The 25,243-nt window shown below is 39.3% G+C and overlaps 1 protein-coding gene across 1 annotated transcript in view; it reads right to left on the bottom strand.

Moving 5' to 3' along the window:
• Window positions 1-1,474: 1,474 nt before the first annotated feature.
• The window catches only part of cftr (CF transmembrane conductance regulator), a 62,103-nt gene continuing 38,334 nt past the window's right edge, over window positions 1,475-25,243 (bottom strand). The window contains exons 15-27 of the mRNA XM_041996673.1: window positions 24,237-24,365; window positions 24,105-24,142; window positions 21,238-21,524; window positions 20,965-21,044; window positions 20,680-20,830; window positions 15,987-16,214; window positions 14,209-14,309; window positions 10,623-10,853; window positions 9,179-9,334; window positions 8,778-8,867; window positions 8,256-8,428; window positions 6,357-6,462; window positions 1,475-3,990 (exon numbers count right to left, since the gene is read on the bottom strand). Coding sequence (XP_041852607.1) covers window positions 3,775-3,990; window positions 6,357-6,462; window positions 8,256-8,428; window positions 8,778-8,867; window positions 9,179-9,334; window positions 10,623-10,853; window positions 14,209-14,309; window positions 15,987-16,214; window positions 20,680-20,830; window positions 20,965-21,044; window positions 21,238-21,524; window positions 24,105-24,142; window positions 24,237-24,365 — 1,986 coding nt within the window. The 3' untranslated portion in view covers window positions 1,475-3,774. The remainder of the gene's footprint in view (window positions 3,991-6,356; window positions 6,463-8,255; window positions 8,429-8,777; window positions 8,868-9,178; window positions 9,335-10,622; window positions 10,854-14,208; window positions 14,310-15,986; window positions 16,215-20,679; window positions 20,831-20,964; window positions 21,045-21,237; window positions 21,525-24,104; window positions 24,143-24,236; window positions 24,366-25,243) is intronic.

Below are 25,243 nucleotides of genomic sequence, written 5' to 3' on the forward strand. Positions count from 1 at the left end.
TTCGTATAAGCCTTTTGTTTTTTATTGTTTTTAATTTTGTAAACTTTAAGTCATTGTCCTCAAAATCCAGGTTCATAGTCTGTGGAAAGTAGCTGATACCTGTTAAAGGAGACAAGTCATGCACGTTTCCTGAGTCAGTATTTCTTCTGGGAGCTCTGTTTATGTTTTTATGTATTTTTTTGATAATAATCCAGAATGCTGCAGACAAAGATGCATTAAAAAACCCCTCTGAGGAAAATTTAAACTTATTATGCAGCATAAAGAGACACATCACTGATTCGTATCCATAGAGGTTTAAATTATACATACACTACTCACAAAATGTTAGAGATATTCAACTTTTGGGTGAAATTTAGTTGGTGATACACTGATATTATATCGTGAATGTAGAACATTGAGCTAGTTTCCACTCATAATGACAGTAATAACAGAAACAATATATCAACTGTATGGTATAACTTCTACAACTAAACTATTTCAATTCAGGATTCAGAAATCAAAATAACACAGTACTTTAACACAATCACATCCACTCATATCAAATCACAAAAAGGCAACTAAGTTATCCTAAAGGTGTTTTCTTCCTAAACTCAATCCGACCATTAGATGGAAACTTGTCTTTTGTAGCACATTCTGCATGTTGAGCTTTTTAAAAGGTTCATATCAGAAAACTGGAAGAAAACATTTCTATTTGTAGACATTAGAGCAGCATATAAAACCTTCTACTGAGAGTTACAAACCAAATATTTTACTACTTATTCATAATAATCGTGGAAGCACAGTCTAACTTTATCACAGTTACACACCACAGCTTTGGATTGATGTAAGGTATAGTTACGCCTCTAGGACCAGTATGAAAGAAATGCAAGCCAGCACAGGTGCAGTATGGATGCAGTTCACAGTGGTTTTTTCTTTTTTTGGTTTCGTTTAACCCTTGGAAGAGGACTTTTTTGTCCCCTAATGACCTGAACGGGTAGTAAACTGAAGCGACTCACGGGGTTAATTCCGTGGACATTCAGTACACCAGTTGTAATGCTCGGTGGCAGCATTTGTGATCATTATGGAGACATTAATCCTGTTTGTGTTTATTATTTATTGTTTTATGTGGGTTTGTTTAACCGTTTGTGTCAGGCTATGCCAGCTAATGAAAATGAAACACGGGTGTTATTTTGGGCAATATTAAGGAGCAATTTTATGATGAGTTATGTTAAAATAAATGATCCCACCTGCTTGGTGAAGAAGAACTTGCTGAAACTGACCCCATCAGTGACCTCTGGGCTGAACTGGAGTGTAATGTGGTCCAATACAGCCAAGAAACAGCAGTGATAGAAATTGGTTCATACTAAGTAATAAACAATTCTATTGATATTTATTTCTAATTCACATGTGTTCATGTCCAACTACATTGGACCACTTGAAATAAGTACATTACAGGAAACCACAATGATTAAAAAAAGGACACGAGGAATCATCAGATTCTCAAAATCTAGTTTTACTGGTAATACAGCTGATTGAACAAATACATTTATACTTATTTCTGGACATCAGTGATCCTTTCCTATGAGTAAGAAAAACTTATAATGAAAAAATGTCACAGTTAACATATCAAAGCATTTTTCCAAGGTACCTTTAATAAATCCATTATTCAGTATAAAACGAGCGACATGCATGTCCCTCAGCCAAAGAAGAAAAATGATCATGTTAGAAAAGTCCAGATAGTTTCCAACTTATACTTGAATAAAAGATGGAGCTTGAAGAAAGAAAAGAAAAAAAATGTGTCATTTAGAATTTTTTTTCTTCTTAAATTTGTCATCACATAGTTTCATTTACATCTATTTTTTAATGCAAAAAAAAGATAGAAATGTGCAGCATTTATTTGATTTAGTTCCTCCTCACTGTGAAAGCTGATAAAGTACCCCAGGATGTCTCTAAAGTGCATACAATTGGAAAAATAGGGATATTTGAGTCATTACTCATTATTTTAAATCAGTCCATTTTCCCTGTGTGTGTGTTGACAGCAGTAAAGCTGCAAGTTACGGCTGACTAACTAAAGATGCTAATGCACATTTTATTTATAACACATCTACTAAATTATTTCCATGCCAGGCCACAGCGGACGACTCACATTCAGCTGGAGACCTCAAATGTTCCTCTGAGTTAATGATTCATTACTTCTTTAATTTTCTCTTTATAGTTATGTTTATTAATCTAAGCATTTTTACAAGAAAGATGAACGGCATTTCCCTGATGAGACGAGTTTAACGTCCCTCCACTGTTCACTTATAATTTTGAAGAATTCACAAACAAAATTTGCTTTTAAAATATTCAACCTAACAGTAAATTTACAAGGTTGGAGGGGCTGGTGGGGACAGAGGTTACAACAAAACAAGCAGCTGAAGAGAAAAAAAAACTAATTCCTGAATTTTTTCCTATATTTATTTTGTTCTTATATAGTCCTAAATAAATTCAGGTGTTAAGAAAAATAGTAACAGGTGGTACAGAGGATGACAATCCCATCTTTTAGTTTTATACTAAACCTGACCATTTTTATATGATAACAACGTGAAATGGCACAAAAGCTGTAAAATAAATGAAGTCTTTGGGGGGGGGGGGGGGTCACTTAATGAAAAAATCATCTCATTAATTCAGATGAAACAAACAGAATATGTTTTAATGAATATTTATCTAGTTATTTCAGAGAAACTGATCAAACTCCGCCCAAGTGAATGCAACATGCTTGAGTCCTGACAGTCTTTGACATTTTATTTCCACCGAGACTCAGTGTCATGCATTTAAATGTGTGTCGGTGTGCTTCTGGAAAACAAGATGGCAACGACATGATGATGAACAAAACCTCAAAAACAGATAAAACAACCCAGAATCAGAGGTTGAGGTGGCAGCACGGTCTGTGGATGAAACTAAAATACCTGATCCATCTCCCCATGTACTTACACACCGACCAGATCAAAGCTCACGTGCAGGTGTGTCCATGTTTTAATAGTGAACATGTTTAATGTAATTTAGACGACATAATTTAGGAATTTAAATGGCTGCCTGTGAGAACATCACAGCTTCAGGTGGGAGTCAGAGATGGAGCTGATTTTCTTTAAATATTTGCTGTTTTTTCTTCTTTCATGATCTCTTGTTGTTTGCTTGTGTTGCTGATCATCAGACTAAGTTAAAGATGGATTGAAGCATAAATTATGAAGCATGTTTATGTCTGCTTTATCTACATGGAACTGGATTGGTACGATGGTCCCTCTATCCTCCTGCCATCTGGAAGGGAGCTGCATTCACCCAGAGATCTGTTTTAGATTTAGTTATTCAGTTTTTTCCTCCATCACTTCTCTGCACCTGCAGCTGTCGTACCATGTTGGTGGTCAGTGAACATGTATCATTGTTCTGCACTGCACACAACTGGTGTGCATTTTTTATCCGCAGGATTTAATCTTCATTATGCAAAAGAAAAAAAAAAGAAAAGAAGGATCATCATAAAATTTTATGACATATGTAGAAAACATCATCTGAAACTTTGTGTGTGAATTTCATCAATAAATTGATGAACATGTTAAGTGTTCATGAGCTGTTAAAAGTAGTTTAAATGTTTTTAAGAAGCTACATCTGGTATTTTTATGTTAAAATAAAAGTTATAATTCAAAAAGTGATTGAGATGCTCTCACTGATCATTTCAGGCTATCGTGACGCAAAAATCAGCATACAAACTGGATCAAACGCTTGTTTCTGTCCGTGTGTGTGTTGTGTTGAGCTGGCCGTTCAGAGTCGAGTGTCCTGGACCTCGTCCTCGGCTTCCTCGAGCAGGGGGGAGATCTTGGTGGGCTGGGGTGGCGGCCTCTTGGTGGAGTTGAGGCGGTGGAGCGTTGGGAAGAGGCGCAGCTGCTCGGCAGGACTCATGGCCTGTTTCAGGTGACTCATGTCGTTCATGAGTTTCTGGATGGAGTCGTAGCTTCTTAAGGAGCTGTTGTCGATCATCTGCACAGGAGGGAGGAATGAGAGGCTGGTTACGGAGTCCTCTGGAACATTTTCTGCAACGACTACAGTACAGACCAAATGTTTTGAGCAGGGGTCAAATTTTGGTTTTACCAACTTTGCTGATGAGCCTTTAAAAACTTTTTAAACAGGCCATTTTTTCTAGTGTTGACTTTTCTCCAGAATTTCAAGACATTTTGTCCGTGCGGAATCAGTGTCTTGGGAGCCTGAAAATGCCTTTTTTTTCAAACCAAGTCCAAAAATCAATAAATCTTAAAACGTTGCCTTTTTGTTTCCATGTTTACAACCCATACACATGTTTCCTTGAACCTTTCTGTTAACCCTCATGTGTAAACCCCATAAACACTAGTTTGTGCGCATGCTCCACATCTTCTTCTCTGGTTTTGATGTACTTCTGTGGCAGCATTACAGTGCCACATACAGGCCGGGCATGTGTATTACAGCGTTTTCACTGGTATGCGTGCATCCACACATTTCTTGGAATAAATCCATCCTTTTGGAAAACTTTGTAGATGTAGCCTAAATATTAGCTTCTGTTCTGGCCTTATCGATGCTTCAAGTTTATCCCAGTTTGTGTGTTTCTGTTTATTCATATCCTCAAGCTCTTGATTGGGTTTTTAGATCTGGAGAGTTTCCAGATTATCCAGGGGGGATTGGAATCTGGGCAGGTAAGGGTGTAGGAGGATGGGGGGAATGGTCGATGGTGCCCTGGTTCCCGGGGTGTGTGGCCCACTGTTGGCCCACGCCGGGTGGTTGTCTGGGGGGACCTGGTCCTCCGGGGCGTGGTGTGGGCCCTCTGCCATCTTGCCCCGTGACAGCGGGGGGCTCGGGCTGGGGCTCTCCTCTGCCCCCCTCTGGGTGGGTCCGGGGTCGTCTTCGTGAAGGGGTGGCTTGGGTTCGTGCTCCGGAATGGCTGATGACCTGGGTCTCTGGGCTGCCCTCTGTAGAGGTGGGGTCATATTTGCATGATCACACTGACAACTCTCTGCTCACTCCTCATCTTCATCCTCATGCACGCTGACAGTCACTGAGTTGTCCAGTGGGTTTATACTCTGCTATTTTTTTTCTGTGAGAGTATCTGGTACTTTGGTTGTTATTGTGATACACTTGTGACATGTTTTTTTGATTTGGTTATTATTTAGGAACTCTTGATTATTGCCAGCTCTGTTTTTTTGTAAAAGCTGTAGGAAATTCTCTGGTGTGTTTCTGTGCAGGTGTAGAAGTTGGTTGTCTGGTGTTAGTGTGGATTGAAGGGTTGTTGATTCTATCTGTTGTGTTTTTGTCTCCTCTTTCTTCTTTCCTTTTTGTTCTTTTTACTGTCTTCTTCCTTTTTCTGTCCCCTCCGGTCAGGTCCAGCAAGATTACATAGATTCCACAATTCAAAGTGAATAAATTAATCAGATTATCAAGAAGAGCCTTATATCCATAAATCTCCGCTTGGCAAAGCAAATTTGTTCAGCACAACACAGCAACCAGACTATTATTCGGCTTGCTACAATGCTGGACAGGACAAGTTAAAAAAAAAAAAAAAAAAAACTTGGTAGCTGACTTCTCAGAAGGACATGCTTGGTGGTTAGGCTTCCTTATCACAGTTGAACTTTCACCTTGTAGTTTTCAATGCAACGGTTCACAGTTCGTTCAGGTGCAACACTAAGAAGCAGGTTACTTTATTCAAAGCACTAATGGTTGCATGAGTTTCCTTAGAAGTAACCACTGCTGACAGAATCAATGTAAATATGTGCTTAAATATCAGAAGGCGGTCATGGGACTTCAGATAACTTTTGGTCATTGTGCTGATAAAAGGACACTAAAAGGATGTTGGCTAATAACAAATAACGTTCTTTAGGGTTTATAAAGATGCTTCTGACTGATATTTACAGTAATGTAATAGACAAAGTCCATTCCACAAACACACTTATTATCTGTCTGTGTCAGATAGACTGATGATGATTAAATATGTTAGATTGTTTGTACCGGTTCAGATAATATAATATCCTGTGGATTCAGCCAGTGATTTTATCCAAATAAAGTTTTTATGTCATCAATTCTGAGTGTAAAATTATTGGAAGCTACCATCAAAACACCTATAGAGTGTAATAAATATGTCAGTCTTGGTCACCGTTCCTCACTCTTTATGAGAAGCTGCTTATTCCAGCACAATCCTGCAATAAAATCCTGCCAACACACATGGCAGCACACATCTACACTCACAACACGAGGGAAGGGAGTCATTACTAACCACTTAACATCACAAGCTACGTGTTGGTGAAAGTCAGAATGAAAACCATTTTGGCATTAATACTAAAACGTTTCAGTCCTGCCAGAAATCCAGACTTGCTCCAACTCACCAGGAATGACTGACACTCCAACAGCGGCTCCACCTTGTGCTCCGACAGGATGACGGTGCAGCCAGAAAACGATTGCTTCAGTGTCTTCCTCAGGACCTGCAGAGTTCTGCTCAAACACACAAACACACACTGTCATTACCACCATCATCATCATCATCATCAAAGGCCGTCTCTCTCCACTGCTAGCACATGAGTTCAATCTGTGGCCAGTAGAAATCTAGACTGATCATTACAGGCTTCATTTACAGCCGTAACCCTTCTTCTGTGCAGACACACACACTCCCACACACTTCACATACAGTAGTTCAAATTACGGTAAGCACTCTTGATTGTCACCATATGCAGTGGCAAGACCACCACACATGCAGGACATGCATGGTCTGCGCTGCACGGTGACCTCATCTTACAGGATGTCACCAGCAGAAAGAAAATATACGGTGGATGACTTTCAGGCGGCTGCCGCACCTTAACTCTGCAGCAGAAATAATTAGTACATACCTTAAATTATACCAAAAAAATAATAAAAAGAGTGAAAGAAAAACACTAAAAATAATCATATGTTTTATAATATTAAAAGATAAAAGTGACTATAGATAGATATACACACTCACAGACCACTTTATTGGCAACACCTGTTTAATTGCTTGTTAATGCAAATATCTAATCAGCCAATCACATGGCAGCAACTCAACACATTTAGTCATGTAGACAAGGTCAAGAAAACTTGAGAGCATCAGAATGAGGAAGAAAGAGGGTTTAAGTGACTTTGAACGTGGCATGGTTGTTGGTCTAAGTATTTCAGAAACAGCTGATCTACTGAGATTTTTCTTGAAGGATTTTCATCTTTAGGGTTTACAGAGGATGGTCTGAAAAAGAGAAAATATCCAGTGAGCAGCAGTTGTCTAAAATGTGTTGCTGATATCTGAGATTAGTTAAATTTAGTAATAATGACTTTGGTTTTATTGTATGTTTGTCAGGATCCATGGTTTTAACAAGGTGTTGTTATGCTGTGTATTCCTGCCATGCCAAACTTTTAATAAGCAAAACTGAAGGGCAGAGGGAAGTGGCCAGACTTGTTGGAGATGATAGAAAGGTAAGAGGAACTCAAATGAGCACTGGTCCCAACCAAGGTACGCAAAATAGCATCTCTTAACACACAACACATCCATCCTTGAAGTAGATGGGCAACAGCAGCAGAAGACCACACCAGGTGTCACCTGTCAGCTGAGAACAAGAAACTGAGGCTACAATTCACACAGACTCACCAACACTGGACAATAAGAGGTGGTCTGACAAGTCTCCATTTCAGCTGCAACATTCAGATGGTAGGATCAGAATTAGGTGGAAACAAGATGACAGCATTGTTCATCTTGCCTTGTATAAACAGTTCAGGCTGCTGGTGATGTAATAGTGTGGCAGATGTTTTCTTGTCCCACCTTGTTTCCAACACCTTGTTGAATCTGTGCCACAAAGAATTAAGGCAGTTCTGAAGGAAAACAGGGATCCAACCTCGTACTGGCAAGGTGGACCTGATAAAGTGGCTGGTCAGTGTATTTCTAATTTAATGTATATGAATGCAGTTGTGCATGTGTTGCATTAAAGATGTAGGATGTAGCCACTTTCTGGCAAAAATAGATTACAACAAACTAAATACTCTCCTACATCATCCTGCCCATTCAAGTATAAAGGAAAATCTATGATGGTCCCAAAACACACAGAAAGCACATCCAGAGCTTGTTTTGTCCCCTCTGGACAACAGTAGTAACGTGGCAGGTATGGTTAGAGGAAGAACACCTTTGGATTCTTATCGTCATGATACAATTAGAGTAGTTTTGATTAGTTATGTGTAAATAACACCACTAAAGTACACAGGTACTGTGATTTGATGTGAACACTAACATGGGGTCGAGGTAGGCGGAAGGCTCGTCCAGCAGCAGGATGCGGGCTTTGCTGAGGATGGAGCGGGCGAGACACATGAGCTGTTTGTGTCCATTACTCAGGACACTGCCTCCTTCCTCCAGCTGAAAGTCCAGCTTGTCTGGAAACTGCTCAATGACGGACTTTAAACCAACCTGAAACCACACAAAAGAGATTTTACTTTCCTGCCTGCATACTGTTCGCGATATAAGTTCATTCAGCATGAAACTGCTGGTTTCTACAATATAGATATATTTTTTATGTTGTCATGTTCTTTTTTCTGACGATCAAACAGCAGGACAGAACAGTGAGCAAGATGTTCAGCCTTTAGCACAAGGCTAAAAAGATCTTCATGTTATTTTCATGCTCAGATAAAATGGCATGTTTTCAACTTCTAATTACCAAAATGATCAAGTTCATTACTTCTAAATTATCAGTAAAAACAAAGCCGGTTAGCAATCATAATTGTAGTTATAACCACATCAGGGGAAAACAGAAGCCCACCTCTTCGGCCACCCTCCAGAGCTCGTCATCACTGTAACGTCCATATGGGTCCAGGTTCATCCGGAAAGTTCCAGTCAAGATAAATACTCTCTTTTCCAACAAAAAACAAAACAAAACAAACAAAAAAAAGCAGATAAATTAGTAGCAATCAGCACATTAAAAATCACCCCAATCATTTCATGCGGTGGATACATCAGCACTGGCAGCGAAGACCGAAGCTGTAAACAGCGTGCTTGCTGCTCAATTATCCTTTTTTCTGCCAATAGTAATTTTTATAATAACAAATGCGGTTTATTCCCCTCTGGTTGTGACTTTAATAAACTTCAACCCATCAAACCCTCATACAATTTGAACACTGAACATTTGAGCAGGAGCTCAGATAAATCACCATCCAGAAGTACCTGCGGCACCACCCCGAAGGCCTTCCTCCACGTCTGCAGGGAGACGGAGCTCGAAGGAACGCCGTCAATGGACATTTCTCCGTCTGTGGAGGCGAGGCGCAGCAGAGCGGACAGTAAGGTGCTCTTCCCTGAACCTGTTCGACCCAGCAAACCCACCTACACACACAAAACACACACACCCAAAATACACACACACAAGCAGAACCAACACATTTTAATCTGTTTAACATGTTAAATGTGCATTTTAACGACTTCAACCTTCAGGGGTACGTGATCACATGATCAGATCATGTGACGTTTTCAAAGCGTTGTAAAAAAAGAACCAATAGGTCACCTGGAGCGTTGCTGTCAACCTCATTCAAAAATGCTGATCTGAAACTCCCAGTTTTTCTTTGATGCTGATGGACCATGTAGGACCGTAATAAATGTCACAGTACAAACTAGCAAACTAGCAGATTGATGGAGGTGCTGCAATACTTTCAGTATATTCATCTTTTTTGATCATTTTACAAACAGACAAAGGTGGTTGAATCAGATCACATTTCATTTGATGATTTTTCTAAATTGTGAAAGAAGCATTACTGAACTTCAGATCTTCTCAGAGCGTCACCACCTAATGATGGCTAATTCTGTTTGGTAGATTATCCCACTTAATTTATTAGGACGGGGTTGGCTCAGGTGGTAAAGCAGGTTGTCCAGTGACTGGAAGGTTACCGGTTCGAATTGGTTCGAACCTGTGGGATCAACTTGGGCGAGATGTGCCACTGGAGTGACCAACACAACGATGGTGGTGACTAGTATGAGCAGGAAGTACCAAGCTGTTGTAGCTGCTTATGGATGTTCCACACTACTGATGTCCCTGACAGTGGAAAATAAAGTATAATATGTGTTTTTTTTTACTTTCTACTATCAAAGAGTGCAATCATCCAATCCACCAAGAAACTCAGATAAAGAGTAAGCAAGAATTAGAATAACTATTCCAATAATCATTGTAAATCCAAATGGATAGGAAATTAGAAATTCATATAATCTATCAAAACATCCTGCTTATTCTGAGTCAGGTATGTTTTTCTGACGGCTGGTTTCTGCTTCTTTACTTTTTATTGAAATACTTACAGATGTTTAAATTCCTCTAATTTGCAATCTGAAACCTGATTCAATCTTTTTTAACCACCCTAAGTGAAATGTAAACCAGTTGTAAACACAAGTAGAACATTATCGCCTTATCAGTTTGTTGGCAAACATTTGTTTATTTGCACATGAAGCTGATAAAAGCAACACTAGCTAATAATCAGAGTCGTGTTTTTCTAAAGTCTAAATCTAAATCTCCCCTCAGCTCCTTTTGTACCAGTAATATCACTTCCAACGTCTGCTGGTTTGGCTGATTTGTGTATTTTTGCTTCAAAACTTAAAAATTATGGCTAATATTGATCTCAGGACTCACGCTCTGCCCGCCGTCCACAGAGAAGGAGATGTTATTGAGGATGGCACGTCCAGCGTCTGTGTATTTGACCGTGAGACCCTGTACGTCCAGTTGGCCACGATTGGGCCAACAGTCGTGCACATGAGTGTTGTTGATGACCAGGTCGGAGCCTCCTCTACCGCCAGATTTTCCCAACAGCTTCTCCTCTGATGGCAGGTCAATGAATTTGAACACCCGATCCACTGAACGCATCTGACGGGGAGGTAAAAAGCGAAGGAAAATTCAGCTGGAAATGTTTTTTATCTGAACTATTTCTACCTGCAGAGAAAATGTCATTTTCTCTGCAGGTAGAAAGATTACCCTCTTTTTCAAATGTAATCTGTCCAATCATTTTTTTTTTTACTGATGAAGGCCAGCTTCCCTAAACACACACACCACTACCATCACTGTGTGTGCAGACTGAACAAGATGTCCTGCACTGTGATAAGGTCGGTCAGCTTCACTAAACAACCTGAATGGGGGCAAACTGACTCACGGGAGCCTCACAGGCTTCATGAACAGCATGTTGCAGCTGAGGTACCTGCAGTTCTGCCTGCTTCTCTTTCTACCCTCACCACTCTGCAGAGGTAAACCAATACACACCCTCAGCAGCTGTGACGTCTTATCACTAATTGTGTGTAAAAACAACAAACCTGTGCAGCTGTTATAACTACCAAACATTACATTCATTTTAAAGGTGTTTTGTCCTAAACAAACAGCATTACAAATGAAGATGGGCAATATAAAAGCAGCAAAACATCTAGATTTCAACAGTTGAGTAAATTCAGTCTAAGCAACATGAGGGTAACAGTGTAGGCTGTGCTGAATGTAAAGCTACATCTTTCTTAGTGTTAACAGTGGAGGACACCACAAAAACACGCTTCTACAAAGATTTGCTGATTTTCTGGATTCCTAAAGATGTTGTTTTTGCCTTTCTGTTAAATTGACATGTTCTCTCCATGCAGGTCAGGTTTCTCTGGGTTCTCCACCTTCCTCCCATAGTCCAAAAACCCAACATGTTAGGTTTGGTTCCTGCATGAAGAAGGATATAGATTTATATTCAACACTACCTACATTTTGTTAGCCTCATGTTGCCTACACTTAGATTATTCCCTGTGTTGGCCCTGTCCACAGAAAATCTCATAGGGTCCGATGATCTCTGCAATCATGGAATTGGACAATAAAACAATAAAAAAATAAAACGGAACGGAACATATTGTTAAATTTTTAATATTATGGAATTGATGCCACAAGCCAAAAACAGCTTATCTCAGATGTAATTTGGATGTACAGAAACTTTCTGTCCTGGTTCTACTGGATCTAAGTGCTGCCTTTGATACAGTGGATCACCAGATTTAATTAGACAGTACCTGAGACAGGTACTGTTTTAAAATGATTTTACTCCTATCTCACAGACCAACAATTTTTTTAAGTATGGATACATGCTGTTCAAGCACCCATAAAATAAAATGTACACTTTTATACACTATATAATACACACTTTTTAATCTGTATATGTTGCCACTTGAGGATGTCATCAAGAGACACAGCATTGATTTTCACAGCTACGCTACTGATATGCACTTTTACATCGAAGCCAGTTAACACTCTTTTAATCTGTAAGATGAGATATAAAGTCATGGATGGCTGGAGATTTCTTACAAATCAACAAGGACAAGACAGAAGTTGTAATTATCGGTCTTGAAGACAAGAGAGAATCATTTCAGGCAAACTACAGAGTTTTACACTCTCTCAGTTTGTAAGAAACTTGTGTGTTCTTTTTGAAAGATTGATTTTACATTAGAAATGTAACAAAGACAGTATTTTATCATCTTAAAAACATCGCCAGAGTCTGCTCATTTCTCTCTCTTCCCAGCACAGAGGTGCTGATGCATGCTTTTATTTTTAGTAGATTAGATTATTGTGATGTCCTGCTTTCTGGTCATCCTAAAACGCGTATTTCTAGTTTAAAGTTACTCCAGAACTCGGCTGCATGAGTTCTGACGAGAACCAGAGGACGGAAACACATCACACCAGTTTTGAAATTGCTGCATTCGCTCCCTGTACATTTCAGAAGCGATTTTAAAGTTCTCTTAGATGATTATAAATGTCCTCATGGTTTTGGGCTTTCTTATTTATATGACCTGCTTTCAGAGTATGAACCTTTGTGGACCTTGAGGTCCTCTGGTACCAGCCTTTTGTTTGTTCCCAATGTTCGGACCAAAAGCAATGGCAGGGCCTTGCTTCACCTTTTTGGGCCCCGCCTGTGGAATGGCCTACCTGAGGCCTTAGGGCTGCAGACTGTTGATGTTTTTAAAAAGAGGCTCTATTTAATTTTTCTTATAAGTTTTATTCCTGTTAAAATAATTAATTTTCATATTTACTTATTAAATTCTTGTATTTATTTACTTAGTAATATAATTATTTATTTTCTAACTGCTGCCTGCTTTATAATTCTTTTTATGAACATTTTATACATGGTTTTATTTGGTACTTTTTTTTTTTTTTTTAACTCTAGTCATTTCTCATGGGGGCCTTCTACATCGAAAACTACCCCTGCTCTGACTCTGGGGTTGTTGCCATGGTGACGTGGTGGACAGGGCCCTGCACTGCAGCCTTGTGGTTGTGGTGTGGGCACGGTCTGCCTGGGTATGGGTGGTTTTCTTGTTGACGGCCTCTGTGGTCGTGTGTGGGGTGGCACTATGAAAGTAGGGCTGCTCGATTATCGCAAAAATAATAATGTTGATTATTTTGACTGAAATTAATATCTCGATTATTTAACACAATTATTGAGAGAGAAAGAGAGAGAGAGAAAGAGAGCAAGTGTGACATTTGAAGTGTTGACTGTCATAATACAGACTAGTTTCTTTCCACCAGGTCCCAGTAGCTATTATTTGTCTCAGCTCAGCAGCTATGTTCTGCCCGGTGTGATCTGGGAAAAAATAGTCTGGAGACATTTTGTTTTCACGTTTTGTATACGGCTCTTTGGTGCAGCTTGGCCACAGGTCCGTAGCGGTGGCAAAACATTGGACTTTAGCCAAGTCCTTCACAACACCCTCACGACACTCATCATACAGGACAAGGAGAGACACTAGACTAAAATGGTGACGAGATGGCAGTGATACAGTTTGTCCAAAATGTTGATGAGTTTCTTAAATGAAGGCTCAAGATAAAAACCCACATGACATTTCTCAAGTTCATTTAAACTCTTAAGTAATAACGTGTCATCAGCAATTGGAAAGGTATCACTTTTCAAACAAATAAGGTGAGAAATTAAGGTTTATAAAATGCAACAGCACAACTTTGACCGTTCTCAGGTCTGAAAGGTGCAAATGTCCACAATAAAAAGTTGGTCCATGTTTTCAAGGTTAGCACTAGAGCTTTAAGCTGCATGAGCTAGTTACTAACATGCAAGTTAAGCAATGTGGGGAAGTTAGGAAAGGCAGAACAACAGATAGATTTTCCTGACTGACTGCAGAGATCAGGTGTTAAAATATATGAAAAAAAAGAAATTTTACCATGATGCAAATGATAATTGTGTGTGCATGTGTGTGAAAGATTCACATACCAGTCCATCCACATTAATACTGGTGATGATAGCCAATTGAAAAGTCCCCAGGATGAGCATTGCCAATGCTACAATGATGCCAATCTCCCCTGGTCTGTCCTCTGTAGAGTGCAAACACACACAAACACACACACACACACAAGCATAGGCAAATTAACATATGCATGCAATGTCATCAATAGCATCCAATCAAAGCTTTCCTCTCTGATGTCAGGTTTTGCAGCTCTGCTACTTGCTCCACTGAAAGCTAACAAGCTGTGAAATGACTGCACTCAACATAAACTCAGCCTGTGACGCAACATCTGCTTTTTTTGTTAGTTTTTTATTCTCTCTTTGATTGTGTGCTCGCTTTTTCCTGTTCATGTAATTACTCAAACACATGCTTCCTTTTGGGATTTTATCCAGTGATATTCCAACAGTTCTGATTATGTTCTTTAACCAACGTACAATTTCAAGATGCTACAACACAGCACACACCCCCAGTCTCTGCCCTGATTAAACCAAAGATGAAGCACCATTTTTACTCCAATATTATGTGATATGTTCATCACATGATACGAGATTTTTCCAATTATTCTGTTTGTAAGAATGTTTCCTTACAAACTGGATTCAAAATGGATTTTGACCGTTTTTTTCTAAATAGAGTACCTTTAACATATCTGTGAGGTCTCCAGTATATTTTAGTGAACTCTGAACATTTTTTTTCTTAAACAAACGCTTCTTTTTGCAAACATTTATTTCCTCTGCTGTAGAGAGTTGCAGCTCTTTCAAGGTTACCTTTGGCCTCTTTCTTACCTGCCTGATTAATGCTGTCATTGCCTGATCTTTGTGGTCAACCATTTCTTGACAGGTTTGCTGTAATTCCACAAGTCTTTCCATTTTATGATAAAATTCAGTTGGATAGTCAAAGGTTGGCATTTTTTGTCAACAAACCCTAAATCTTGCCAGCTCTAGTGAGCTATGTGGTCTGTATTTTGTTACTATCCTAATGGTGCCCCATTTTTCGCTGCTTTGCAGGCAAAGTAAATGATCTTAACTTGTAATCAGATCATAACTTAAAATTCAAAGATCTTTGTCATCAGCCTACATACCCTTTGGTATCATATTACCCTCATAAGGGAAAGTGTGCATGGATACAAGTCAGCTGAAGTCCCATAACTACTTTCTGTGATATCCAAGAGCAACTGAGTCTTGACATCATTGTCTTCTCCTGTCAGCAGTGGGTCCTTTTAAAGAAACTCCTGCAGTCATCATTGCTTTGTATAAAAATGACCATTTCTGCAAAGAAACTGCTGCTAAGGATGTTGCACCTACAGTAAAAAAAACTGTAACCAGATCATTAAAAACTTCATGAAGAGGTGGAACTATGATACAGAAGGAAGAAAAGGTAACGGCTACTATGAGTCCTGTGTCCTACCAGCAGTGAAGCACCCTGAGACTAAACATGTGTTAGGTTGCTACATATCCAGTGGGATCACTCACTCACAGTTCTGCTAAAAACCACTGTTATGCTCCAACAAGACAAGAATGACCTGCTATTGGTCAGGATATGAAAGGTCAACACTGCAATTACTGACTTACTGCACAAAATTGGATTTTTTTTTCCTGCCAATAAAAGTCTCATAATAAACATCAGAAAAACGTATTATTGCTTTTCAGTATATAAAAAGAAACTTTGAACTATTCTTTAATAATACTGAAGCAGCAAAGTTTGTGAAACACGTCTTATCAAAATGTTTGGTCAGGACTGTTTATAATCCAGCCTTCCCATAACTCACTGTTGGTTCCCACAGCGATGAAGGCAGCAACGGTGAAGAATATGGTAAACAACACATCGCAGCGGAAGAGAAACCATCTCAGTGTAGACAAGTAGTGGAACCAGGTGGCTGTGTGGGTGTTCAGGGCCTTGTGGAAGAGCGCCTCAAAGTAAGCCTGGTGCCCAAATGCCCGAATGGTCCATAAACCCTTCAGCGAGAGGATGAGGTGAGAGAAGATGGGGCTACGAGCTGCAATAGAGAAGAAACAAACACAATTACATTGTTATGGTAGGAGAATGAAATTTAACATATTTTACAAATATAATTTCAATAGTCTATAGTTACCATGACTAATAAAGTAGGAAGTTGGAAAAACAACACCTTCTCTGAGCAATGAAACATGCAACGCAGCACATAGCAGAGACATTTCTTCTTCTCCAAGTAGTTTTGTTATTGTCATCACTTTTACAAACTCTTACAACTGTTAAGTGAAGCCCATTGACTGAAAATTTAAAGGTTAAAACCGTAAAAGTTATTTTCTGTTCATTTGTTGATGAAATTTATAAAGTTTCAGTTGTTCTTTCAGAGACACTACTGGCAGCCCAACCTTTAATTTTCATTTCATGGGAGGAAGCTGGAGTACCTGGAGAGAACCCACGCATACATGGGGAGAACATGCAAACTCCACCGTGCACCCCCATGTTGGCCACTCAGAAGGAAATCTGTAAATCCCCCAAAATTTGTGTTTTATGTAGCAGGGTCCTCTTTAAGGCCTTCATTCTTCAGTATAAATAATACATAACTATTTACAAGCCAACATGTGAAAACTCCTGTTAACATTAAGAGTGCAATCTTTTTATTGCCATGTAAACAAAAGATCTGACGCTGCATATAGTGATGCTTCCAGCCAAAAACGCCATTTTTTTTCTGTCCATGCACAAACGGCACAGCCAGATTATCTGAAAATCTTCGCCCTGGAAGGCATTTTCCTTAAACTTCATTCAGTGTTTGCATGTGGATAAAAGATGCAAACACAGAGGAAAATCTGTGTTTTTCACAATGCTCATGTGGACAAGACCTTAAAGATGCAGCGTGTCACAAAATCAAAAGTCAAATATATAATAAAAACAGTTTCTATGGCTATCTAATCACTTTACTAAAATAACATGGTTTTTTTCTTAGAATCCACCTTTTATATCTCCTGCCATACATGGCAGTTGCCATAATGTGCCATCATTTGTACTTCAGTTATTCTGAATGGACTAAATACTGTGTGTGAAGTCAAAACCTTCCGAGATTTAAAACTGCAAAACCAGCTTTGTTTGACAGCTGCTAGAGCTGTGGTCCCCAACGTATTGTCCTTCAGGACACTGACATGGTGAGAGACCGGAGGATGATGATTAAAGTGTCAGCAGTTAGACTGTATAACCAGCACTGCTCCCAGCTCACTGACCTCTCTAAACCACACAGCACATGGATAATAACTGATTGGGCTGAACACGAGGTGTGGTCTACTAAGTATCTTTTTTATTTATGACTAAGGATATATGTTTTTTTAAAAATATTGTTGCACAGCAGATTTTGATGATCCCATTAATTCTCTTTGGGCCCTGCCAGAGAGCCTGAAAACACAAACTTATGAATCCAGTTCTTGGTATAAAAAGTTTGTGTTTTCAGGCTCCTAAAACACAAGTTCCATGAAAACAAAAGATCCAAATAAAAACGTCAATAACCATCAACTGATACACCTAAACTCATCTCTGTGTGGACATAACTTTAATTTTAACAATCACACAAGCTCTGTACAGTCAAAACCTCGTGGACCACCTGTGTTCTTAGGGAACCACCAGCCTGGAGGATACGATATCCATGATTTACAAAAACATCTGAAATGTGGACTTGTCAGACCACATCCTTTTTCCCTTTGTCTATGGCTTTCACTTTGCATGATAAAGTTTTCAGTTTTCCTTGAAAATGTAGAGAAGAAACACTTGAGAAACTGCTTTAGAGAATGATGTCGGTTTTGAATGCATTGCTACCAGAAGGTTCAAAGGTCACAGGCCTTTAATGTTGGTTTTTGGTCTTGCTGCTTACTTGCCAAAATTTCTCCAGATTCTCTAAAACTTGGATACTTTCCAAGAAAGTATCTACATTTGGTGAAAGTTTAATCTCTACTGGCAGTTTGTTCCACTTGTTTGAAGCATAACAGCTAAACGCTGCTTCTCTATGTTAAGTCTGGACTCTGGCCTGGAGTTATGGTGGGTTGAGTATGGCCTGTGGGCGTTGACTTTGACACGTGCTGTAGTGCATTCAACTAGATATAGGTTGAAAAGGGTTAACAGATCATTGTATTCTGTTCAGTTTTTTTTTAACAATTTCCTAGTTTCATTGTATTTGTAGTTGAGACCAAAACTTAAAAAAACAAAAAGGTTATGTTTGAGTACAGTACGAACAGAGTTTCATACAGATTGTTTCCACTGTATTCTGTCTGACAGTCTGTGTAAAAAAACACCAGAAGGAACACCACCAGGATGGGGTAAGAGGAAATCCCAGCTCAGCTCTTCTCTGACCCGACGTGCTCTCAGAAGCTCCGGAAAGACCTCATCGTCATCACCAAAGCATGCGTTCAGTGAAAGAACTGGCGGTGGGCAGACAAGGAAATCCAACAAACAGACTGACAGCTTTGTCAACAGTCCAATGGCCTAGTTTTTCATCCTCTGACTGCATAAACCTGCTCAGCTTCACCAGCTACACAACTTTATCGTTAATCTGTGGTGGTATGATCTCTGAACTGAAATGTAATCTATGTTGTTTCTTTGTTAATCTATATTACTTTTATATAAAGCAGTTTGCAGTGATAACATTTGAGGAGAAAAGTGATGACTGTGCATGCCACACTTTTCCTTGGAAAAATCTTATTTTGTGGCAGTGCTTTGTGGATTATTGAGTAAATACAAGGACAGTGTTTATGGGCTGGAGGCTGAAATTTCAGACATATTTGCAAGCGTAGCCAAATAAAACCAAACCTACCTCACTTCCTTCAGCTCTCTCCACCCATCTGTGGCAGCCTGTCCATCCTCTCCCTCAACCCTTCCACGTCATGTTTTCATTTTTCAAACTGACATTTGCCCTCTTTGCCCTGGGCCATCCTCTTGTTATGTCTGCGGACTTTGCCCTCCAAGTCTCTCTTCCTTTGTACTTTTCGTTCCATCGTGTTCTTACTTTGACTCATCCTGAATTTTTGCCATTTTGTCATTGGACTGTTTACTCTTCCCCAATACTTTATTGTCAAAACAAAGAGAGGGAAAAATGTATTTTCTGGGACCCTTTTTGTTTTTATGTATGGACATTTAAAGCTTAAGTGGCACCAAAACATGTGTTGCCATTCTGTCCAGAAAAGCATCAAATATGGTGCGTTTCCATTCCACAGTACCAAATGGTATGGTATCAGCTGGGTCTTTTATCTTGTTTTTCCATAGTCGTCTTTCTAATTTGGTATTACTTCAGACAGATATGCATAGATGGTATAAAGTTGCTCAGCTAGGGAGGTAAACAGTTCTCTACAGCTGAAAACATTGTTTTTTCCTTCAATCAGGCAGCATCAGAGCCGTGCGAGATGCTAAAATGTGATATTACACTTTAGACCTTCTAATAAGTTCTCCTCTCGAAGCAAACTACAAAAATGTTCTTTGAAAGAAGAAACTGCTTATTTCAAAGATGTCCGTCTCATCAATGTGAGGCAAAAACGTTGCAAACTATCAGCCAAAGAGTTGCAAACAAAAACAAAAAGCATTGGGTTTCCCACGCATGGACCAATGTGTGGCACAGCGCCACAGATTTCACCCCGCTCCTCCTTGATGCTGTCCCAAGCATAAAATGTGAATATTTTAATAAACATCTTTATTAGCTTTATTGGTGACTTGCAACCGCTCATTGTGGATCAACCCAAGCATCACTGATACATACACACACTGACAGCTGATTCACCCACTCCTCATCACCACACGTTACTTTTACACCTCTCAAAAGCACAAATCCATCCCATTGCAGGAATATTTAATCAGAAACTCTGTGAAAGAATAGAAGTCTGAAACCAGCAAATCTACACCATATAAGTTCACATCTCTTCATATGCATTGATGAGCGTGGTTTTCTATGCCTGCAAGGCGACGACCCGTCTGTTTGCATCTGGAGAGAGGGGGCTGTGGGGTTTTTAAAATTTTCTCATGACATAGATACGGCTCTATGTCACAAAAAACATAACCTGGTTTTACCCTGTAGAGAGCGTTACGAGCTATTTTTTTACCCACGAAATCCTGTTTTTAAAATAATTTATATTACAGTATATGTAGTTTTCATCACAATTAAGTAATTTTGGTTGTTTAGCTCAAAAAACACATTTTTGAGTGCACTACCCCTTTAAAGACATGGATACCGTTGCATGCACAACCCCACTCTACCATGGATGCAGTTTTTCATTAAATATAAAATCATTAATCCCTGCCCCATCGTGGACAAAGCTTCTCATGGAGTATGAACTGACCGGACCAATACAAACTTTTTTCTTCTTCTCATGCCCTCAAGAACAAGAATAAACGTTTTGCTTCTCATGGAGTATGTAACAAGCTTAAGAGTGCCAAATAAATGCAAAATATTAACTGATTCCACTCTTTGCAACTGCCAGAGAAAATAGCTCCTCTTAATTTTTTCTTACCTTCAGCCTCTAATTGCTTGAGCTGCTGTCCAGTTTGTAAAAAATACTTCCTGAGGACCACAAAGATAACAGCTAGAGGGATGGCAGCGATGAAGATGTATGGCCGCATAATGGACACAGTGAAGATGCAACCGATGACGAGTAATGACAGCTGGAGTGGGAAAAGAAGTGGTGAAAGATCAGACAATGGGCATCATTTGGAGTAGTAAGATAGCCTAATAGTCTAAATTATTTGATTTTATGTTACTGTTACATTATGTAGCATCATTGTGTTGCTTAATTTACCTGTACCAGGTCAAAAAGCACAAGAGGCAGCATGTCATCGATGATGGCCATGTCCTTGGTGAATCTGTTCATTATCCGGCCTAAAAGGAAAACATATATATAAGGAACAACTCTGTCTTTAACTGCATTTTAACAAAAGGCCAATTAGCTAATTGGCAAAGCTCTCTATACAGTTAATCAAATGTGAATACATGGATACTTTACTACACTTTTATTTGTGATTTTTCTTCAACTAACAGAATATGTTAATGATATTAATAAAAATCAAAGCACCTGTTTTCATTTTGTTGAGCACTGACATGGGTGCTCGTAGCACAGCACTAAGCATCTGTTCATGCAGTCTTTTGGACACTGTGAGCAATGTGTGCACTAAAGGGAGACCCCTGAAGACCCCCAAGGCCAGTATGCTATCCGAATGTGCCACAAAGATGTAGATGATGTAGTAAGCACTGGTTGGTGTGACGATGATTGCTAGGTGGACAGGGGGTGAAGAGGAATTGGGGTGCTGCTCGCTGATGTAGTTGGGAGAGTTGGGGTTGGCGCCATCCCTCCAGATCTTGCTGGTTGAACAAAGTAAAAGGTGGAAAATGAAAAATGGTCTGAAATTCTGTCTGAGAATTTAAAATATGCATATCTACACAGATAAGGTAGGAGAGCTAAAGCAAGTGGAAGTTAGTAGTTAAGGTTATGACCTAAAGAACTCATGTAGAGCATAAATCCCTGGAAAGCCCCACCCATCAGTCAGCACTGAAAAAAACAGCTTAGATAAAAGATTAAATGAACAGAGTCTGTCTGGTAACATAGAGAGACATATTTTAATCCGTGGCCACACGTTACTAAATCATGGTCACTGATTACCAATGTGTCCAAATAATAGCCAGTTGTTGGTAATGGCCACAACAGAGAGCCCCAGTCCTCAAGGGCCAATGTCCAGCAGGTTTTCCTTCAAGAACTGAAGCTGCCTATCCCTGGCACTTTACTTTTCCAAGCTAAAAGCAAAGTTGGGTTTCTTCTTTAGGAAAAAAAATCCAATTTCTCCTTCAAAACAAGAGAATATTTGACATCAGACTTCCTCACCTCTGCTTCATTATTGTGATCTATTATTTTTTTAATGCCTCTGGTCAGGATCTTAAGAAGCTAGATCCTGTGTACTATTGTGCTCTGCATTTAATTAGTGGATGTAGAAATCACACACACCACTCCTCTTTATACAGTACTGCTAAATGGCTATCCCTCTACAAATGCAGTACTGCCTAACTATCTCATATCATGGAGTGGACTACTGGAACACAAAACAAGTGGCAAAGGACACAAGATGTGAACAACGCACTGTTGAAATGCAACTACTCTAGTAACCCTAGTGAACGGGGATACAAGAAGAGAATATGGGACATAGATGCTTTGATACCCACATTCAACGTTGACATCAAAACAGCTTGTAACTCAGTGTTCCAACAAACCCGAATGGAAGCTGCAATCACAGCTTGTGATCAAAGAGTTAACATCATCAGTGGGCACATACATGACAGAGACACAGAAAGGGCATTGATAAAAAATACCAGAGGAGCAAAACACCAGCTGCTGGCTGATAGAGCTGTCACCCGAGACTGCAAAACCAGACAGACAAATGCCATAACTAAGTAGCCGGCATAGTGTACAGAAACATCTGTGCAGAATATGGACTGGAGACCTCTAGGTCATACTGGGCAACACCTCCCAAGGTGGTGGAGAATGAGAGAGCCAAAATCCTGTGAGACTTCCAGATACAGACCAACAAAATGGTAGTTGCCAACCAACCGGACATTGTGATCATGGATAAGCAGCAAGGGAAAGACATTGTGATCAAAGTAGCCACCCCGAACGATGGCAATATCAGGAAGAAGAAACACAAGAAACTGAAGAAATACCAAGGACTCAAGGAAGAGCTGGAGAAAGCCTGGAAGGTGAAGGCAACGGTAGTACCAGTGGTCATTAGAGCACTGGGGTTCATGTCCCTCATGGTGGAGTAGTGGCTCCACCTGGAGAAACATTTGACCATCCAGATGAATCCAGAAGAGCGCAGTCCTAGGAACAGCTAAGATACTGCACAGGGGCTTTAATAGAAGAAAGACTTTTTTCTCGCAGTTTGCTCTCAACACATCATCTCGGCAGAACTTTTTCAGCAGAACTTTGTGGTATCCGACAGCCATTGTGAGATTGCTCAGAAATTTTAAGTGAGACTAGTTAATACAGAAAAGTGGGACGTTATCATTTACGCTTTTCTGAGGTTGAATAGATTGTTTTGAGGTAGAACTGGCAGAGTTAATCCATCATCAAAGACATATAAAGACACTGTGTGAACCTAAGTTTTTGTCAAATATGAAATGTCCTGACCAAAACTAAATCTGTTCTTGTTTTTGCCACCTTGAGAAAACCAAAAAAAAATCTTTGTTCATATGGAGTGTGTACAGGCCTTGAGGCACATAGTTTGAAAGAAAAACACTTTGCAGACACTGGGCAAGTTATAGACACATTTGTAATGTGTAGCCATGTCTTTGTAGTATGTGACCATGTGCCCATATCTCTTCCCTCCTGATAAGCCATGACCATACAATACAATATATATTGTTCCAATATTACCAGACAGGCTTTGTAGAAATTACTATAAGAGCCAAAAAGTGTAATTTTCCGTGCTGGAAGCACTTCGTACATACAGCTAATGTAGCTAGCCTAACCCTAAACTAAAGCTAAGTCAAGATAATTCTAGTTTTTCATTCCCCTCTGATTTATACCTGTACATTTATTTCATTGATCAAATTTATTCATTTTGCTAGTTAAAACATAACCATAAAGAATAAAGCAACAGTTAAATTAGGTAATGACAAAGGAAAAAAATATTAATAATAAATTCCTGCAAAAAGTAGCTAGCTTAGCAGATTTTCGTAGCTACAATTTCATCTCACTGACTAGGAAGTTTCATGTGACTGGAGGGTTTAGAAGCTTTTTAATTTAATAATAACTATGATGTCTTCTATTTACATCTATTCATAATCCACAAACTGAAACTCAAACAAAGAAAAGATAATAAACAGTAAAAAAAGAAAGAATAAACTTTGATGGCTGGTGTCTAGGTCTGAAGGAACATGAAACACAACACTCACTCAGTGATTAGGAAAATACCAATGACTGAACCAGCAACCTATTGATAGAAAGGGATAAAAGGCATACAATGTTATTTTAAGTCACATAAATACAAAAAATGGCATATTAATTTTAAAGTGGTTGGGTTTTACCTCAATGACAAAGACGATCACAATGAAGATTAGGACGTAGATTAAGCTCCTATTGGTGAAAACGTAGCGGAGGTAAGTGCTCCACGAGGTAGTCTCAAAGACATTTTCACGTTCATCTGCAAAGCATTGCTGTGAGGAAGCAGAAATGTTCCTTAATAACAGACTTGTGTAACACAAAAAGACCTTTTTCCACCTGTAATACTGCTGTGCTTCAAATGCTGCTTTAAATTTAGGGAAGGACCAACTTCTCTGCAAGTGTATTAACGTTTATAGCTTCATTATACCTATATTCATTACACCAGGACAAAGCCACTAGGTTTAAAATGTGTAGTCAACATTCAAGTTAGGGGCTCCAATAGACTGCCATTAAAAAGAAAAAAAAAACACTGACTTGTTCAACTAAACAGTGAGTTGATTACATTTTCCTACTAATTATTATTTTGAGATGACAAAATGTTTACTGATCCGTTTAATGCTGTTCACTTTTATATATATTTTCAATATTATGTAGATGTTACATCCCAAAGAGATCCATTACACCCCATTTCAATGAAATAAATAAATAAACTCAATGCCTTAAATCTGTAAACTGATGTGTGACTACATCTGCTTTATCTTATACTCACCAGCCACTTTATTAGGTATATTTTACTATGTAATCCAGTGAAGTGCAGTGAGGTTCATGGCTGGTGAGGCTCTGATTCCTTTGCAGTCAGATTTACAATTGTAAAAACTCAATATCTATTTAACTGTCAGTAAACTGACCACCGGAAAAGTTTCATATCCCATCATAGTATTAACCTCGCTCACTCACACATCAACACAAACACACCCAAAGGAACATAGGTTCTCTGAAAGAGCTTTTCTTTTATAGCCCAGTTGGCTGGATAACTTAGTTGGCAGGGCATTGTCTCCAGTGTGGGAGACCCCAGTGTGAGTCCTGGTGGGTCCTTAGACCCTTAATGCTACTGCTCAACCACCTTCAGATGTAAGTCGATTTGGAGAAA

Source organism: Melanotaenia boesemani, chromosome 10 (genome assembly GCF_017639745.1).
Source record: "Melanotaenia boesemani isolate fMelBoe1 chromosome 10, fMelBoe1.pri, whole genome shotgun sequence".
NCBI classification, from domain to species: Eukaryota; Metazoa; Chordata; class Actinopteri; order Atheriniformes; family Melanotaeniidae; genus Melanotaenia; species Melanotaenia boesemani.